The sequence below is a fragment of the Melanotaenia boesemani genome, chromosome 4 (genome assembly GCF_017639745.1).
Source record: "Melanotaenia boesemani isolate fMelBoe1 chromosome 4, fMelBoe1.pri, whole genome shotgun sequence".
NCBI lineage: Eukaryota > Metazoa > Chordata > Actinopteri > Atheriniformes > Melanotaeniidae > Melanotaenia > Melanotaenia boesemani.
Window position 1 is genome coordinate 24,110,320 of NC_055685.1, and position 20,447 is coordinate 24,130,766.

A 20,447-nucleotide genomic window follows, 5' to 3' on the forward strand; every position below is an offset into this window, starting at 1 on the left:
TATATATATATATATATATATATATATATATATATATATATATATATATATATATATATATATATATATATATATATATATATATACATATATATATATATATATATATATATATATACATATATATATATATATATATATATATATATATATATATATATATATATAAATATATACTATATATAGTTTTATTAAGGAGATGAGTGTGCACATGATTAATTTCATGTCTATGTATAAATGTTAAAATCAGTATATCACACATCCACACACTGGTTTCTTTCTTCTCAGGATCCCTCTGTGCAGGGACGTATCATACCGCAAAAATGTAAGCAGGACTATGAGGCGCAACTGGACTCTGATTTGCTGGTACAGGGAGAGAAGTACGAGGCACGTGTTCGTGTTCGTGTCCTGGAGAATGACTCTTCACTTCATGGAACCTGGAGTGAATGGAGCCCAACTGAATCATGGGTATCAAGTGTTGGAAGACCTAAGCCCCAATCAGGTAAAAGCTAACACATCTCATAAAACAGCTAAGAGTTAGGATTTTCAATGTACAGAACTCTATAATCTGTAAATAAATGAGAAACTATACAGCAGTACTGAGGAATATGGAAGAATATAGAGACAAAAGGGAATATACTTAAAACATAAATTCAATTCTCTGCTTGTCCTGTACATGCTGCAGAATTGACCATGAGGCTGACTTTCACTTTAACAAGTGATAAGGCAAAATTGGGGTGTTTGCCTTGATCCTTTGAAGTGTTTAGCTGCCCTGTAAGCATGTTTAATGCTCTACATCAGTTTCTATAATGATATTGTGTAACTGCAATATTTCACAAAATTAATAAACTTAAGTCCCAATTTTCTCAGGCTCTACAACAGGATAAATGTTGTTTGTTTAGTTAACTGGATTTGTTTTTTTCTGTTTGTCAGAAACTGCTGTGAATATTTTGAACATGACTGCAATAGGCCTGGCACTGTTTGGCTTGCTTATGATTGTCGTATTCCTCAAGACTGACAAAACCACCTGGTAAGCAAAAACAACCAATAATTACTGACTATATACTTTTTACTTTTGCACCTGGCAACTGGTTTGTTATCAATATTGTAATTTTTTGGTTTACTTTTTCAGGATTTACATTGGGAAGAAGATCACAGGTTCACCCCTACCAAATCCAGGAAAGGCTGCAATTCTACAGGTGAGTAGAATTGGTTTGTCTAAACATTTTCAAGCTTTCAGGATGTTGGATTATTGATATTACTCACTTAGGATAGTAATTTAATTATGGAAAACAGTTTATATTTAGCAGCAACAGGTCAATACACATATTTTAAGTTAAACTACCTTAAATCCTATTCAGGCTTCCTTTAGTCTGTTTTGATGTCACCAAATATCTACTTAAAGTACAACTTGCAAGCTAACAATACGAGTATGATAACATGAAATAGTAAGATGTGTGCACAATGCAGGTTGTCAGTTCACACAGATAAAACCCTAATAGATTAATACAGACTGTTTTCTTTCCTGTACCTTTAACCTTTCTAATTCCTTGTCGCTCTCCCACCTCTTCTCTTTTCTTTCAGACTTGGTTGAGTCCAAACTTCACCTATGAATCCTTGAGTTTCTTCTTTAAACCACTAGAGGTAATTGATACTGTGGATGCTGTTAAACCCCGCAGACCAGATGTGAAAATGGGGACAGAAAACGACAATTTAGAGTCAACCAACTCCAGCTTCTCCAACCCAAGTTACTCTGACCTTTGCACTCCTCCTGTGTCTTCATTCTCTCCTGGAAGTCTGGAGCCCTGTACCACTGATAGTCCCTATGGGCCTGTTTGTGTCCAAGGAGAAGGAAAACACACACAAGAATATGGTGATGTAGTGGCAGAGAAAAAGATCCTTGATTTGATTTTCAAAGGTAACATCAACAGTAAGTCAGCACTGGTGATTTCAGACTATGAGAGGGTTGAGAAACTTCAGCTGGAGCGTCTCAGGCTGCAGAGCATAGATTCAGGGATGTGCAATCATGAAGAGGTCAGTCAGGAGAGCATGGAGGCAGATAGCATCAATGTGAGTGATGGCCATGATGAAGGGACTCAGGAAAAGGTAAAGGAGGGACAACATGCAAGTAAATTAGATTTTCAGAATCTGTTTAGTAGCATTGAAGGCATTTCGGGAAAACAGTTTATTCAGGTTTGTTCTGATTATGAACAAGCCCCAAAGCTGCAGGTGGAAAGCTCTGAGCTTCCCAGCCTGGAGTCAGGTGTTGGTAGTGGAGGTGAAGAGCATGAGAGTCAAGAGGAGAACATGGAGGAAAATCCCACTGAAACTACTCACCTCCTGTTCGCTCCTGATTCTTCCAATGCTGTACCATGCTCCCATCTCTTCTCTGGGTCAGGTCTGAAGCCAGATTTACATCCTCCCCTGAGTCATGGCATGTTTGAGAAGCTTGCTCTGATGTCAGAGAGCAGGTTAACAGAGTCCTATGATGATAGTTATATACCAGTGAGACAGGAACAGAAGTGAGAGCAGACAGAGGGTCTGTACTGCAGTACCTCAAGTGGTGTGTTGTATTTACAGTTAAAATCTTGTCAATGTTACTTAGGTAAACATAGATAAGATTGGGAATATTCTGTGCCTGATGCTGACAAATTTATACTCAATTTTATCTCATCAAGGCTTGATTATTGACATGTCATTTTTGCTGATTGTCAAAATGCTTTATATAGAGTTCCTCAGTGGATCAGAGCTCTGCAGCTGGAGTTCTGACCATTACAGCCAAAATTGATTTTTTAAATTTTAGCTCCCTCCACAGGATCCCTGTTAAAGCCCTGAATGGCTCACTCCCATTTTAAATAAATAAGAAAAAAAATCTTATTGCATCATATCAACCACAGCAACATCTCTGCTGCCAGAGTGCTGGTTTTCTTGTGGTTCCTAGAATTTCAGAGACCATAATTTTAGGCAGAACTTTTAGTTTTCAGGCTCCTCACAGCTGCTGGTTTGTGTGCAGGACCCAGAAACTGTCAGGTTTAAGATCAAGGCTTAACACCTTTCTATTTGAGATTATTTTGATAAATTAATTTATTTTGTCACTATTTTGATACATGTTGTTTTATTATAAATTTTTGCTTTTGCCACTATATTGTCATATAGTGTATATTGTATATGTGTATGTTATCATTATGTGGAACGTGTTTTATATTACTGTCAACTTTTTCATTTTTATTGAAATATTTATTTTATTTTATTTCAATTATTTAATGGTGTCCTTTCATATTCTTGTTTGTTCTGTAAAACATTTTGGGCTGCTCATATGAGCTATATTGATAAAGATGAGTTGAGTATAATACAATGTGAAACATGGACAGGATTCATCACAGTGAGACATTCAGATGTCATATGAATTGATCGTCTACTCTTGAGGCTGCACTTATATACATTCAGTTTCATTTAATAGATTGAGGCAGGTTTTCAGATTGATGTCAAGTAACTTACTCTCAGTATTGTTTCAGTGGTCAGTTTATAAAAAAAAAAAAAAGAGAGAGAGAGAGAGAGAAAAAGAGAGAAAAGCCCTGATTGTGAATTTTGCTGACCACTTTATTTTAACAGAGTAAATCAAACAAACACCATGTGAACTCTTTATTTATGTATTTATTTATTTTACACATTCAGGATTTTTAGGCAAGTTGTCTCTAAAGCCCATCAAAGAGAATGAATACATTTCCTACAATACAGTCAGCGAGTCATTAAAACAGTGGAACATGTCTACATTTACTTTTGATAAAATGTCATTTTTATGTTTTCTCAACATTTTATATGGCTCAAAAATATTGCTTTTGATGCTGTTTCCGCTGTATGGATTATAAAGTGGTGTAATGAATTGAATGCTGTTGATGTTGTACTATTAGAACTACAAATGCTTCAGTTTGTAACTAAGTAAATAAATTTCCATATGTACACTTGGATGACTTCACTTCTTTTACACACACATATATTTTTTTTCTGTATGCATAGAGATACACAAATCTATGCTTCTGTGAAGGAGGATGTGTCTCTTTGGGATCTCTTTGTATGAAAAGCAAAATGGACTCTGTATGAACAAGCTGCACCTTATGAGCATAACCCAGCTATGTTCCCAACAAACTCACCAGGGAGGTGATGACTGCATCACTGTTGCCAGGTGGCATCACTGTTATTTATCTGACTCACTGCTGCTCTTTTTAGATGTGAATATGCTGCACAATTTGGATGATAAACTGTGTCAAGCTTTTCCAAACTTTGTAGATACACAGAGATAACTCAGCTTATGTCAGTGTGTGAATCCAGACAAGCTTTAGGAACCTTTGGACCTACAAACAAACAGCAAGCTGTTCTCTGTTCTCTGTTGGAGCAACATGTTTTGCAGTGTGTTTAACAGAAATGCTTTCTAAAACCCATTGTACTGCAAATTTTGATACCTGGAAGCTGTCAAGGACGGTATGATGATTTCTCAAGAAATAAGTCATCTGGAGTGATGCAATGGCGCTCGGGCACGGCTCAAAGAAGTCAGTTACATGCGAACAGGAGGTCACACCTGCTTCTCTGAACAAAGGGGTCAGTGTTTGTGTGCATTTGAGATGGAAGGAAAACTGTATAATTCTACTTAGATGCCTTACAAGCATGATATAATATTACTGTGTGTCATATGATTAATTCAAATGGCTTTGTCGTCATGGCAGCTTTCAGGTTCCTGTTCTAAAATCCCCTTCCTGTAATATGTGCTTCCGTCTAGCTGAGTTTTCTGTGTTTTACACAAAACGAAAATAGCTCTAAAAGGGGAACTCCACTGTATTGACATTTAGGTCTGGTTACATGTTTAAAACGTAGCTGCATACATAGAAGAAAAATATTGACTGCATCAAGTGACATTACCTAATTTAGATCTGTTTTTGTTTAGAAGATTGAAAATGGAAAAAAAAAAAAAAAAAATCCTTTGGTGTGATGATGTGACCAGACACTTGCTGTCCCCTGATCTCTGTTCAATGCCACATTAATGGCAACCAAAGACTATATTAATTATGAATGTAGAAGCTATAAAATACGCTTAGCCACTTGCTTGTAAATATCTTTCTGAAGCCTCAGTTTAGGCTTTTTTTGGTTTTGAACATGATGAGAGATGAACAAACCCAACTGGATAGTATGCAATACAGTATGCTTTCTTACCGGGGGCAACATGTTACAAGGCGGTCGAACTCTCAAGCAGTTTTATCTTAATGGGCTTATAATTTTAAAGAAATATGCTAAATTAAAAAGTTATAAAAGTTAAAGTCCTTGTGAGGGGAATGTTTACTCAGATAAGCATTCGGTAACAGGTAAATATCTGATGCACTCAGAAAAATACAGTGACAGTAGAATAAAAAGATAAAGGCTTTGATTGATTCAGATGATGTTTGTAGTCGGAGAAGGTGCAGAGTGGAGCCAGAGGTAAGCACGGATGGCGGGTAATGTAGCACAGTCATATGGCAGGAAGCACTGAGGGAAATAAGCTTGAGGGGATTAAACCAGATAACTAAAGTTTGGTGTGTAAAAGAGAAGGGGACAAAAGCCAAAAATCCAAACAAAGCCCAGATCCTCAATCCAGGAATCACAGCCAGGTCCAAAAGCCAGAACAGACGGAAGCACAGGTTGATCCAGGTCCAAATAGAAGAATACTTAAAGAATGAGAGCCGATCCAGGGTTAGAGCCAGAGTTACAGCCTCACAACAGTACAGACATGAAGCAGAGATAGGGTGATAAAATGTTAGGGAACATGACCAAAATAAGGCATGGCTCAAGGAGCCAGACTGGAAACCATGAAAGACAAGATTTCTGAGGGACATCTGATTCAGGACTTTTTTCCTGTTGCCCATTTAAATACGCATGACATCATTGAACTGGCAAGTGTCTACTGTCCAGTATTGTAATAGTGTCACAATGATTGAACTAAACATTTGAAAATATATACTAACATGCTGGAATTTTTAAACGTAGACAAAAGTGATCACAGCAGAAGTAATTTATCAATTAAGATAACTCATTTATTCATTTATTTTTACATAGCTTCTTCAGATGATGCTGTTGCCATGTAATGTTCTATCTTCTCCAGGGAGATGAAAACCAACCTCCACCACTATAAATAATCCACTGGGAAATCAACCAGGGCCCAGTAGCTCTTGATCAGCTCAGACACTGCGCAAAAAAACCAAAACAAAACAAAATAAATAAATAAATAAAACCTGCTTTCAGGTGCTACACTAATGCATACCAGCTGAAAAAGTGTTGTTCTGTTACTTACAGTGAATTTATGTTTTTGCTGAGCAGGTCGGATCTGCTGTACAAAGTGTGGCTCCACTGACCAGAAGGACATGGACCTGCAAGTGTCTTCTTTCCTTTCTCATCATCATCATCATCGTTTTTATAGTTGCAGGAGTCACATTGGCCTGGTACTTTCTGGGTGAGCTTATCCTTCTCCCTCTTTTAGTCTAAATTTACTCATTTTTTAGCCAAGTCAGTGTCAGTTCTATGGACCAAAAACAGCTCAACAAGTCTGGTTCTTGGCAGATTGTTCAGTTTGATGATATGTTAAATCTGGAAAATACAATGTTGCATGAGTGTCTAATTTTTTTCCAGATTTAAACTTATCCAGCCTCACAGCTGGTTTGTCTGCACAGTTGCTTATAATGTGTTGATCTTTATTCTTTATTTATGACAGAGTACAAGGTTTGGGTGTTGGAGCCTCGAGTTCAGCAGCAGTACACAGCTTACCTAACCATCCTCAACAGGAACTTCTCTGCTGATTTTTCCTCTCACAACAGTCCTTTGTTCAAGAGAGAATCCAAGGGAGTACAGAACATGGTGAGCAGTGAACAGGAATTCCTGCTGTTCTCTCATTTTTACATTTAAATTAAGATACCTTACAGAAAAAAAAGTCTTAGATAGATTTTTCTAAGACTGAAACCATAAACAATATGTTGATGACTTCTGAAATAATTGATTATACTAAGTTATTCAGGTAGAACTAAAGCTAAACTAGTTTTCAGGAGCCTCACTGCACCTGAAAGTTGAGTTGTGAGATGTGTTCTTTCTTTCTTTCAGGTAAAGAAGATAATGAAAGCTTCATCCCTTTCTCGATACTTTAATTACACCACAGTGTTTGCATTTGGGTATGTGGACCTAACATTTTACTTAACCTGTGAAGTGAAAATCAGTCAGAGACTCTGACAACCAGGAAAATTCTACTTGCAAAACTTTCAAACTACATCTCAGCACAGAAATATCAGTTCTCAGTCATCTACGACGTCACACTACAGACACGGTTGTCTTTGATGGTGCAGTCATGATCATGAGGTTACACCATTTACACATCATTCAGAAATCTGAAAGTGCTTTCATTTCCCACCTTTGTAGTAATTCAAAATATTCCTCATGACTTGTGAGTAAACATGACCTCACCCACACAGATTACATTTCAAACCGCATCAAAACATTTTAAAATCTTCTAGATGTGTGAATGTGGCTCTTCTTTCTAGAGTGGTAATATAATAGTAAAATATATCCTGGCTTTGTTTCTGCAGGGAGGGGAGTGTAGTGGCTCACTTCTGGGTAGTTTTGTCTGTGCCCAGCAGCCATGTTGGGAGAGTCACTCTAGAGAGAGTCACTAGAAGCCTGGAGGAGGGCCTGAGGGGGTCAGGTGGATCAGAAGTGGAAGAAACTACCAGCACTGATGGCTACTTGTTGAATCTCTCCACATTGCTTGTTAGTGGTAAGAGAAGTGTGTTTGTGTGTGTGTGTCTGTGTGTGTGTAAGATGGAGAGAGAATTTGTGTGTGATTAAGTTTTGTTTGAATTTGTTTTCTGTTTTTGTTCTACTCCCTACAGAAACCGACCCCAAAGTTATAGAACTTTTGAGCGCTTCATTTGGTATCACATTTTTTTCATCTTTATTTGTATCTTTATAATTTGGTGTTTAATAATACTTGATAGATAACTTATTATGACATCATAGTACTATCCAATTTACTTTATCATTATTCATTGTGTAACCCAATTGCATTGCATGTTCCAATCACAGAGTATCACTAACTAAACTCTCCTGAAGAAAAATGTCAGGAGTTAAACATAATTGTATAATGGCATAGGTGTTAAATACATTAAACCAGGGCTACTCAATTCGGTACTACGAGGGCTGCAATCCAGCAGGTTTTCCATGTATCCCTGCACCAACACACCTGAGTCAAATTAATGAGTCATTGTGCTGTTAGAGCCACCTAAAAAAGGGGGTAAGACTTAATGACATGATAAGCAACAGAAAGTTTGCTCAGATGTTCATAATTTTACACTTTTGATTAACCTTGATTAATTGCAAGTGTAATTGTAACATTAACTTTGGCCTAGCAGGGGTGTTATATCACGAACATGATGCTCCAATGAAGAGCATGTGATGTAAATTTCATCATCAGAGGGTGTGTGTATGTGTGTGTGTGTGTGTGTGTGTGTGTGTGTGTGTGTGTGTGTGTGTGTGTGTGTGTGTGTGTACACGTGTGTGTGCGTGTGTGTGTGGCTCTCTGTGGATGATTCTATACTCAACATTTTATTACTATTATTACAATAGTAATAGTAATAGTACTTTGTGCCCATTCATATTCAAGTATAATGGGAACACTGACCTTTGGATGTGCATGCAGACAGCTGGTAGCACCATGGACCTGTACAGTAGCTGTTGTTGGCTTTCCAACTTTTTCTACTAGAAAAAAAACAATCAGCATGAGCCAACCAGTTTATAGTAATAAGTCAAGACAATGCTGATGCCTAATAAAATACCTACTGTGTCTGCTTTGAATGAATGAATGCAGGGGACATACCCAGCGCGTAATCTAACTATGGGGCTTTCTTAACCTTAAGCTAGTATATTTTTTAACACTTAATGACATGGTTAGTATACTAGTTAATGTCAAGGTTGAACTCAAATACAGAAACCTGCTTTGGAGTCGGTTGTGTGCTTCCTCCCCTCAAACCTCCTTAGACATGCTATAATAATTGTTGATAATTTAGCACTAAAGAATGACATTTTCCTGCCACTGTTAACTATTTCTGAAGCTGATGTGTCAGCTACAGCAACAGAGGAAAACGTGGGAACAGTATAGTACTTAGTTCCCCATGCCTTGAAAACTGTGTAAGTAGCTGTTGATCAAGCAGAGGTATACAACAAACTGGGAATGACAATGTGTTGCATCATCACATTAAACTGCCAGGTAAAAAGTATTGTACGTTTCGCTCTAAAAATTTGTTATAATCCCCTGATTTGAGTTTTAAGTGCAAATGAGCTGTATACCTCAAATGCTGGTGTACTGGAATGGTGTTTTCAGTTTTAGTTCAGTTTATTTCAGACTGGTCACTTCTTTACGAACGACATACATAGCCATCTAGTAGTATATTACCAATCGACATATCTGAAAAGGGGTAGGAAGAAGTAAAACTTGTTCTCCAAGCAGAAATTATAATAAAACCAGCTGTAGTTCTTTTTGGTGCTAGCAATTGTTCATATACTTATTTACAAAAGGGCCCTAAACATGCATCTGTTGGAGTCTGTTATGTACACTCAGACGGGTAAGATATGACATCCCTGTCATGCTGATTTCATCTTTAGGTCTGACTTGATGGATGTGCCTTTTTTTTAACCAACTATCCCACTGTTGAAGTCTAGTGAATTTATTCAATGCTTATAAAATCAATATATTCCTGAGATTTCCTGAAAATTTAATCAAAATCTGTCCATAGCTTTTTGAGTTTGGTTGCTAACAGAAAGGCAGACAAACCAACACCACTGATTACAGTACATGACCTCTGGCTTGGTGGAGGTAATAAACACCCATGCTTTTACCTAAACATAGAAAATTAACTCAGTTTAATTCCTTTCATCTTTACTCCAGATTGTTACCGTTATCAGAAGGTGGTGTCTGCCAGCCCTGTGGCTCTCCGGGGCCCCGACACACAGCGTTCCTCCTGCTTGTGGCACCTCCAGGCAGTCCCCGGGTCCCAGCTGGAGCTCCACATGGAGTGGTTGCTGCCTGAGTGCCGTGACAGGCTGGTGGTGTACAACTCCCTCACTCCCTCTGATAATAATCTCATCACATCGTGAGTTTCGTCACTTTATTTAGTGTCTTCATAATATAATAGAATATAATAACAGTGTGGTAAGCAGAAAAAAAGAAAAAGAGTGTTTCTACTTCATTACAACTCCATCTCTGTCTCTGTAATGAAAAGTATTTAACAAATGACTCTTTGAACTTTTATCATGATATATTAGCATCATTAAAGGATCTAAAAACTTGGCAGAATATATTTATTGTGTCAAATAAAGTCTTTTCTAAACGGTTGACATATGTCCAATTCTGTAATTATTGATGTGTTAATAATGATAATGATAACTAATGAGGGGTCTAAATTAACAGCTTTCTTGGTTATTCCAACTTTCTCCAAGTGTGTATGGCTGTAGCAGACACGAGCACGTTGTGCGTGTTTTGTCTTCGGGCGACTGGATGACGGTCGTTTGGAAACGGGGTCTGTACAATTACAAGGACCCTTTTTCCTTGTCTGCACAGTCCTGGTCCCAACAAGGTCAGTCTGACAGAAAGCACACGGGTTTAGAAAAGTGTTATATGACAAATAGGAAAGAAAAAGAAAGACAATTGGTTATGATTCATTAGCCAGTAGTGTTAGATAGCAGTTCTGTGTATTGAGTCTGTTTAAAACATACAAGAAAAAACCAGTGGGGCAAAGATTCTGCTGACTCTCGCATTTTTATTTTCTTTATGACTCTGGATTTTCATGCTTCCATGGCAACATGGAACTGTGTCCATTTTTGCAGTTTTTTCTTTTTTGTTTTGAGGTCCTTTCTCTTATATTTACAATAGTAACAAACTGCTTTTAAACTAAATAAATTAGATCTTCAAATGTTTCATTTTAAGAAGTCAAAAGTCATTCATAATAATCTGATTTATGCCCATTTATATTTCCGAATTATACTGAGTTTCCATACTATGTTTTATTGTTGCTGACAATAATACCACAAAGGTTTGTGCTTTTTATTTTTCTTTGCTCTGACTTTTTCTTTCTCAGAATGTAGTTCCATTATACAGTTGAAGGCAGTACCAGGAGTTCAGGGGACAGTAAGAACGCCTTTCTTTCCCAGCTACTACCCTCCAAATACCAACTGTACCTGGAGTTTTACTGTAAGTTTAACCTCCATTCATAATCATATATATTTGATAAAAGACTCATTTTAATCCATACCCATTTGGTTCTGAAGCATGTTATTGCATTTACTGTCTGTGTCAGATGCCCAGTGCAGAGATGGGCTTGGCTCTGGAGTTTGAGGGCTATGAGCTTAGCAGAGCCAGCTACAGTCAAACCTGCAGTCAGGGACAGTGGATCATTCAGAACCGCAGGTATGTGTCACAATGAGTCAGTGTGCATTATGGTCACAAATTTTCTTAGTCCACTAAGAATGTGTCCTGTGGTGTGCAAGTGCTGAGCCGCAAATGTGCAGAGATTTAGTTTTCAGTCCTACTTCTTTATCATCACTTTTCCTTTAGATACTAAATGAGGGTGGCAGCAAAAATGAAACAAAGATATTTATCAAATGATAAAATAATTCTGGCAAACTCCTCAAGTCTGTTTATTTATATGACAAATGAAAAACAATCAGTATTTAGACTGATGTTTGACAGAAGTTTTGTTGAGATCAATTTTGATTGAGTCTGGCATCAATGAAAACTGCTTAAAAGTACTTATTTGTGCAGGATATAAGATTTCATTTCGAGACTCATGTTGAGATCATTTTTATTCAAAAGTAAAGTTTTAGAAAAAAGCAACTTAGATGTGTGTTTCTGCTATGTTTTCATCCACAAAATAGGTCCAAATAGCAGTGTATGAAATCATATTACATGGTCTTATTTAATATTGAACATCAGGGGGCGGCATCGTCCAATGAGAACATTCTGCTTTTCTACCTGACATGTCACTATTAATGTAAATAATTCATTAAGTTTATTCTGAGTTTATTGACAAAAATAGTTTTTATTTTCACATAATTAAATATCTATGGAAATTTTCTTATTAGTACCTTGTACAATCTGAGTGTCAGGGGTTTCTGTTATTTGCACTAAAGCTCTTACACCTTTTCGCTGACACCACAGCTTGCGTGTTCTCCCTAGAAAGAAACATGATAGAGATTTACTCTAAATTGTAGCTGCTTTTACCTCTTCTTAGACTGTGTGGTACCAGGAGTCTGCAGCCCTACTGTGAACGCCTCTTCCTGCTCTCTACAAAGACCACCGTTGTGATGACGTCTGAGGTGTCGCTTACAGGGCCGGGCCTTCAGTTGCACTACAGCGTCTTCAACCTGTCTGACCGTAAATTATGGATGTTGAATACAGAGTCAGCAAATACAATTAAACAATTTGGGGAGTGTGATTTATGCAGTGTTCATAATTTGTATTATGTTTTGTATATGTGTGTTGTAAAGCTTGTCCAGACCAGTATCTGTGCGCTGTGAACGGCCTCTGTGTTCCTGTGTGTGATGGCATTAAGGACTGTCCCAATGGACTCGATGAGCGAAACTGTGGTAAACATTTAATATTTTTACATTCATGACTCCAGCTGAAATGTGACATTTATGTAAGCTAAAGACTGGGATGCTCAGTAGTTAATATTGTTCTATTTAATCACTTGTAACACCTCATGTGAAACTTTAAAGCTGCCAAATTTTATTTGAAAGACACAGCTGAGGATTATTTAAGCAACACATAGACAATGTGAGGCCAATTAGTGTACAGGCTGACTTAAAACCTGAGGGTGATGATGATCTGATCTGAAAGGCTTCCTCTCTTTAAATGCTGTAAATCCACTGGAATACCAGAGAACATCTCCCATTTTATAAGAGATCTAGCACCTTGTCTAGAATGGCTTAGAAGTGGTTTGACATTGGTTGGTACTTACCAACTGAATACAATATCAGAAGAATTTATCTTTAAGGTAGAAATATGGTCATTTCTATTGTGTTAAAATATAAACAGCATACAGAATAATAAAACAGTGATAGTCCCAATTTTCATGTTTATCTCAGGTCAGAATGCTTTTTATCATGTTGTCATGCAAACAAATATACAATAATACTCAATATTTTCTTGTGTGTGTTTCAGTGTGTGTGGCGCAGTACAAGTGCCCAGAAGACAGTCAGTGTGTGGACTATTACAAAGTGTGTGACCAACATCCAGACTGCCCTGAAGCAACAGATGAGATGAATTGTACTGATGGTAATACTCACAACACACACTTACAGCCTTCAGCAAAGCTCCCCATACTTCTGATTTTTCATTCTGTGTTGTGGCAAAGAAAAATAAATTCTCTTGACGGTACCCAAGCATCCTTTATATGTGTGTCCAGGTGTGCAGTGTACAGATATGACCTATGTGTGTGCTGATGGAACGTGTCTGAAGAAGCCGAACCCTGAATGTGACTCCATCACTGACTGTCCTGATGCTTCAGATGAGAAACACTGTGGTGAGATTCGATGCACAAAGTTTTTCTGTGTTAATTCATCCAATTTGGTCAACATGATTATTTTAAAGGTGTTACCAGCACAGAATTTTGCTATTCACATGGGCTTTGCCTACTGGTTCACATCATGAATGGTTAGCAAAAGTAATTTAAATGAGGTTTTAAAATCACAAGAAAGCGAGCAATTCTGTCTGATTAGAGATGACTAATGATGACTGACTGATCTCAGATCAGCTCAAATGTAACACACAAGCAAACAGAGCAGAGCTCATTTTGACCAAAATGTTTAGATGAGAAGTCTCAAATGCTCACTGCAGATATGAAACTTTTCAGTCACCTTAAACAGTGGACAAAGTTAACAATATTGTTTAACTGTGAAACTGACATTCTCATTGCAGGGATGCCCTGCAAGAATTCAGTAGACGTATATAGGCGCAGTATGTACTAGAGAGCTAGTCTGGCAGCGGCAGTATCAAGATGCCTTGGGTAATCATAAAACTACTAATTAAATAAAACAATAAAAATAATGGAGTGAAAAGTGACCCTGAGGTCTCCATTATTTCAGCTGATCATAGTTTGTCCTGAAACTTCAGTTTCCTGTGTCGGTGCCATACTTTAGCTTTACTTTTCAAAAATTTATTTTAAGTTTATTTTGTTCTCATTGTTCTACAACTTAAATAAACAGCTTAAGTTCTGCGAATACTGGCATCCAGGTTTTTCTGTGATGAAGGCAGAACAATTGTCTAGATCCTGTGTGCTAATATATTGAATGCAATTAACATATTTATGATGTTCTAGGATTTGGGATGAGGTCTTTTTGCTTACGTTGTACACACAATCGCTGCACCTTTGTTGTGTGATTTTTAAAAAGCCCTAAAATTCCTGAGCAGAAAACCAATGAACGAAACATCTAACTACACAGTTTACTAAAACACCTTTTTTTTTTACGTTTTAAGTAACTACTGTAACTACTGTTTCCATGAACATGGACTTAAAAGTTTTCAACCTAATTTCACTATTTTAATCACTTATGTATTGAATTTATTTTTGCAGTTGTTCATGATGTGCAACTGCGTACCTAAATGTTTGTGTGTATGTGTGTGTGCGTGTGCATTCAGATTGTGGCCTGAGACAGTTCTCCAGCCGTATTGTTGGGGGCAAGGACGCCTCAGAAGGGGAGTGGCCATGGCAGGCCAGTCTGCAGGTGCGGGGCACCCACATTTGCGGTGGCGCATTAATCTCCAGTCAGTGGGTTTTGTCTGCTGCCCACTGTTTCTATGACGACTCGTAAGTGCCAGAAGTGAAAAAGGAGGAAATATCTCTGATGACTGTGTTGTTAGACAGTATTGAAAAACAGTAGAAAACTTGAGGAACTCTGTTGTTTAACCCTTTTTTTTAAATATAATAACTATATTTTCATTTCCTTTAAACTTTGCAGGTTTTTGTGTTTCAGGGTTAAAATAAGCCAGAGTGTTTATGTACTTACCTGTACTTATCTTTCAAATACCTTTGCCTTTGTGATGCTCATTCTCTTTTATTCCTGCTACAGTGTCTATTCCCCCTCAGTGTGGACAGTCTATCTGGGTAAACTACTTCTCAAACGCAGCAGCCCCACAGAAGAGGTAGCCCGAGTTCAGCATATACATCTTCACAACTACTATGATGAGGAATCTCATGACTATGACCTGGCCCTGCTAAAGCTGGACCGGCCTGCGACTGCTGTGCTGGCTGGACATGCTCGAGCTGCCTGCCTGCCACCACCCACCCACCAGCTGGAGCCAGGATTGCTCTGCTGGGTCACAGGCTGGGGGTCACTACGAGAGGGAGGTGAGCTGAGAAAGAGGTTAGGGATTTTGAAGACCAGAATTCAATCTAAAATGATGAACTTAGGACAGCATATCTGGTAAACTATTGCTATTTAGTTCACACTGAATGCAGTACCTCCAAGATAATTTAATTTTAGTAATTGTTGGGGTCTGGTGTGTTATTTTGTTTATTAAGCACATTAAAGAACAGGAAATACAGGCAAACAGTAGGTGGCAGCATTGTACCCTTTTACCACACTGTCAAAATACTGCAATACAACATCAATATATAGAGTAAAGAACAGGATTGGATGGTTATTACTGTTCACAAATCCAATTTTTTGTCTATGTGTGCTGAGTTACTCTACAACTAACTAAATAAAAACAGTAATCAAGAGCGATCAAGACCCACAGTAAAGTAAAATGAGTAAGCACTGTTACAATTAGCAATCAGTGTGCATAAATATTTTGTAACTATACTTAATTCATGTGTAACATTTTACTTACATTTTACTGGTTCATCCAGATACAGATAAATGGTTCCTTTTTTTTTTTTTTTTTTTTTATTTATTTACAAAGTTCAATTCTTAAATGTTAATTTAAAACTGTCACTGACCAAAATGCTGTACAAACATAACAAACAGCACAAAAGCAGAAAAGCACAAATAAATAAATAATATATATATATACTTTGAAAATAATTAAATATAAATAAGACTATGATAAAAAATGTACCAAGAGTATCTGTCATATTGAGTGAAAATGCCAAGGATTAAAAATGTGTATTAAGACTAGATTGTCACAAGCCATGGTGCGAAGAAGTCCCAAATGCAGGATCAAACACGTGATTAGATGAATGGATCCAGGCAGGTGATTTACTAAAAGGGACAGATGTTCCATGCAGTGGTCAAAAAATGGAAGTTGAAGGTAACTGAGGACATCTAGGGGCAATGAAAGGTAATAGAAAAAACCCAACACAGAACCAAAGACTTGAACTATCAAACAGGAACCAAACAGAACACACAGGAAAGTTCTCACTACAAAAGTCAAAACTTAAAAGAAAAGATATATATAAATGGTAATATAACCTACAGATAGTGATGTAGTATTAAAAAGTGCTTGGGCTGGACTAATGTAGGGAAATATGGTCCATCATTTTGGGGCTGCTGCCACAAAGGTTGGGCCTCCTCTGCTGCATTAAAAATAAATAAATAAATAAATAAATAAAAAGAAAATGCCAAGAAGCCTATTTGGTAATTTCAGTTGGACTGTTATTAGAGGTCAGAATAGAAAACAACAACAAAAAATCCAAACAAGCAAATATATATTTCTGTGGCTATGCTTTTTTTTTTATTTATTAATGTCTAACTCAGCATCTTGCAGATCTTTTATTCTTCATTTTAAAAATATAGTCAGTGCATTATCTCTAAGCAAAAAGTGAACAAGAGAACATTTTTATTCATTATTCGATACTTTCTCTGACCTTCTACAGGTGGTGCCAGTAATATGCTGCAGAAGGTGGATGTTCGCCTGGTCAGTGAGGAAGACTGTGTTCGTTCCTATGGCCATTTGGTCACTCCCAGAATGCTTTGTGCCGGGTATCGCAGTGGAGAGAAAGATGCCTGTCAGGTACAGACAAGCATAAACATACAACTGACTAAAATATTTATTTTATTTCACAGTCCTCATAAAAATGCACTTCATATTTTTCACCCAAAACATGTATCATACAATAACCAAGTATTGTTGTATTTTGTGTTTTAGCCAAAACTTTACTATATTGATTACTTTTCTTAATCTTATCAATTTGCTATGAACAAGTCCATAATAAAAGGAAGAAAAAAATCAGTGCAGCACAAGAACAGCAGGTAAAGTTATGAGGTGCTTTCCATTAATCAGATGGTGACTATCACTTTTCAATAAACACCCTAACTCTTATATAATAATTTGACATCAGTCTAGTCAGATAATGAGAGATCTTGAAACACGTAAGACATTTTCAGACCACAGGAACCTTTTCAGAGCTCTTATAAGCCTTGAAAGAAGCTTCTCCCTCTGCTCTTTTGGTGTCTGGCTCATCAAAGTTTATTAAACTACATTAAAAAGATCTTAAACTAGTATGGGACCTTTCCTGACATGAGGGAAACTATCTGTGCTATAACTTCAAAGTGACTGTTCTAGACGACGTAGCTTAAAGTAACTAGTTGAAAATAATGCAACATTAGGACTGTTACAAGAAAAGAAAAGATTAAAGTAACATTGGTGTAAGGATGGAGATGTTGACAAATCTTGACAAGAAACTAAAGAAAAGAGCTAAAGGGGTCTTTATTTTCCTTGGGTCTTGGTGAAGTGCAAATATACAACATTCACTGTGTTAAAAAAAAAAGAAAAAAATACACAGTATACTGTATGATCAGTCAGTTCTATAAATAACTATAATTAAAGTCCATGTAATGCAATATTATTAATATCATACATTGCAATCAAAATATCATTATGTATTGGGTGTAATAATCCAAACATGGTTTATTTGCTCATATAATAGAAAAAAGTGGAATAAGATTTAGATTCAGCTTCAGAAAATTCAATTGATCTCAAAGGGTAATTCGTTTGCAGTTCACCCACATCCACATAACACATCAACACCTCTGTCCCCAGACCAGTTGTCTTGGTCAGCACCAGCAGTTCGACAAAAATGATAATGAAAAATTCCACATTTCCCAAACTGACTATTATGTCCCAGCGTGGAATTTCATCCTGAATATTTTCTTGGCAGCACTCTGATATTTATGTTCCCCACAGGTCAGCCATAAATGAGCTGTAAAAGCTACACAAGTACCAAGTGATGTCATGTCTGTGTCACTGATAATAACTTTAGGTCTTGTCAATAATTAAGGTCTTACTGTTCTCCAGAGAAATCAGAATTCCACCCACTGCTCAGTGAACATTGCTTGTCTCTGACAGGGAGACTCTGGCGGTCCCTTGGTTTGCCAGGAGCCATCAGGTCGCTGGTTTCTGGCCGGGGTGGTGAGCTGGGGCAAAGGCTGTGGGCGTCCAGACTACTATGGCGTCTACACTCGAATCACTAGACTCACTGATTGGATCAAGAAAGTCATCAGCACCCAGTGAGTCCCCGAGGGTCGTCACCATCCTTATATCAATATCCTCCGCGCCTTCACACAAAAATCAAGAGTTTAGAAAACGTATCCAGCATTATCGTTTCATCACATACTCTCTTACAGACTGAATGTTCTTTGTCCCATGATAAAATCATATCTTTCTGTTTGAATGTCAAAGGTTAACGTAAAAAACAATAAAATAAGTAAAGAAATTCGCAAACTGCTGCTTTAAGTTCAGTTTATTTGTGTTCAACTGTACATTAACTCAGCTGTCATGACTGGTTTCAGGACTGAGCCCAACCAAGTTTGGACATCTGTCACATTGATCTGTGACATTTTCTTCATTTTGGGGAATTTCACCAAAAACAACCAACTTAAATAAATTTCAAGTTACCCAATGCACAAAAGTACATGACAGAATTTAGTAGCACGAGAAATACCTTTAGATCAGCTATAGCCAGGGCCAGAGTCAGGACTAAATCTAGGCCTGTTGGAATGAAGTGATCTTAGGGGACATTTTACTCCAAGGAATGCATGCAACTCTTTATTATAACATTTACTTTTTTAATTAATGATTTCATAACCATATTTAATTACTGCACATTGAACAAAATATTGTCTTAATTTAAAGATTGCAGGGAACCTCTGTTGTTTAAACGTCAGCACAAAAACTTAAACCTTGCAACAGACAGACTTAAATCTGTTCCCTGAAATCCAGTGAGAGTGCTACACACAGCTAACAGCTGTACATTTTCTCCCTCTGTACCTGATAATACCTGAATAGTAGTCCTCCTCTCGTCTTTAGGCCGCCTCATCATAACCTCATCACCTCTTCTTCTGTATAATGATGGATTTTTAGATGTTTGGGGAGGTTTGTGGTCTTCACACACACATCAACCTGCACATCGTTGCTGTTTGTGGAGCTGAAATATCTTTATACAGCAGAGAGGTGATGGTTAGCTAAAGCCGAAGGGTGATGAAAAAGATTAAATAAATAAATCATTTAGCTCAGATGAGCAGTCCCAGATGCACTAGTCATCCAGCTATTTTCAGATATGTTGCAATACAACTAGAAATGGTCAACATTTTTTCCTTATGCTACTAGATAAATAAATCATGTATCACCACATTAGTAACTCACATCTTCACTAAACCGGTTTGCATGCATCAACCCAGGTGGGACCCACAATCCTCAGCTCTGGAGGCTGGTGCCTTTCTCAAATATTGCATCTCATAAGAGTGCTGAGAAACGGTTCATGAATAAAACAATAGAAAGTATAATTATATCAGAGACGATGACAAATCATTTACCAACAGTGTGTTGACAAAAATAAAAATCTTGCTCCACGTTATCAGTTACCAGGGTTATTTGCCTGTAGCTGCTATCATCTCTACTGGGATTGTGTGGTTGTGGATCAAAGCATGGGAATCTAAGTTTGTTTGCATCCATTGTTTTTAAGTGACTAGCACGGTATGTTTAAAAATGACCCCTGTAATCAGTGGCTGCACTGTAAAATGTTGAAAGGATTTTTTATGTAAATGGAAAATCATGGGATCATTTCCTGTTAGAGGTAACTTCAACATGTAACTCTTATCTAACAAGATTAAACCCAGTTTCTGTTCAATATTTGCAATGTTATAGTTACAGCTAAAAGCTGTTGTTGACATGTATGTGATGACAACTGTCCACCACAAATAAATCTACTCAGTCAATGTTGTTAGCAGTGGCTCTGTGAGCAATAAAAATCAGAAACCAATTTTTCACAGTTATGTAAGAACTGAGCATATGCCATGAATGTAGGCTAAGACCCAATGTTTTTATCATTATAACTAAAAAAGTAAAGCTACATTAACCACATGGGCGCATAAATGCATACCATAAAATACTGATAAAGTTTTAAACATCCCACCTAACACTTAGGTTTACTTTGGTTTCTGCTTTT

The 20,447-nt window shown here is 37.2% G+C and overlaps 2 protein-coding genes across 8 annotated transcripts in view; both read left to right on the top strand.

The window, feature by feature from the left end:
• Positions 1–3,563, top strand: part of LOC121637945 — a 33,588-nt gene extending 30,025 nt beyond the window's left edge. For 6 of the 7 annotated variants that reach the window (XM_041982310.1, XM_041982311.1, XM_041982312.1 and 3 more), the window contains 4 exons: positions 289–502; positions 934–1,030; positions 1,133–1,199; positions 1,585–3,563. In XM_041982310.1, the coding sequence (XP_041838244.1) occupies positions 289–502; positions 934–1,030; positions 1,133–1,199; positions 1,585–2,526 (1,320 nt within the window). In that variant the 3' untranslated portion in view covers positions 2,527–3,563. The remainder of the gene's footprint in view (positions 1–288; positions 503–933; positions 1,031–1,132; positions 1,200–1,584) is intronic. The other variant, XM_041982307.1, reaches the window with a different exon arrangement.
• Positions 3,564–4,224: 661 nt separating this feature from the next.
• Positions 4,225–18,727, top strand: LOC121637944 (transmembrane protease serine 6). Its single transcript, XM_041982299.1, has 18 exons — positions 4,225–4,596; positions 6,343–6,475; positions 6,734–6,876; positions 7,117–7,184; positions 7,596–7,783; positions 7,899–7,940; positions 9,950–10,154; positions 10,501–10,637; positions 11,139–11,251; positions 11,358–11,467; positions 12,291–12,433; positions 12,547–12,645; positions 13,223–13,336; positions 13,467–13,583; positions 14,699–14,867; positions 15,130–15,407; positions 16,878–17,014; positions 18,350–18,727. Exons 1-18 carry the CDS (start codon positions 4,522–4,524, stop codon positions 18,512–18,514), a joined length of 2,436 nt encoding a protein of 811 aa, XP_041838233.1. The 5' UTR covers positions 4,225–4,521; the 3' UTR covers positions 18,515–18,727.
• Positions 18,728–20,447: the final 1,720 nt, after the last annotated feature.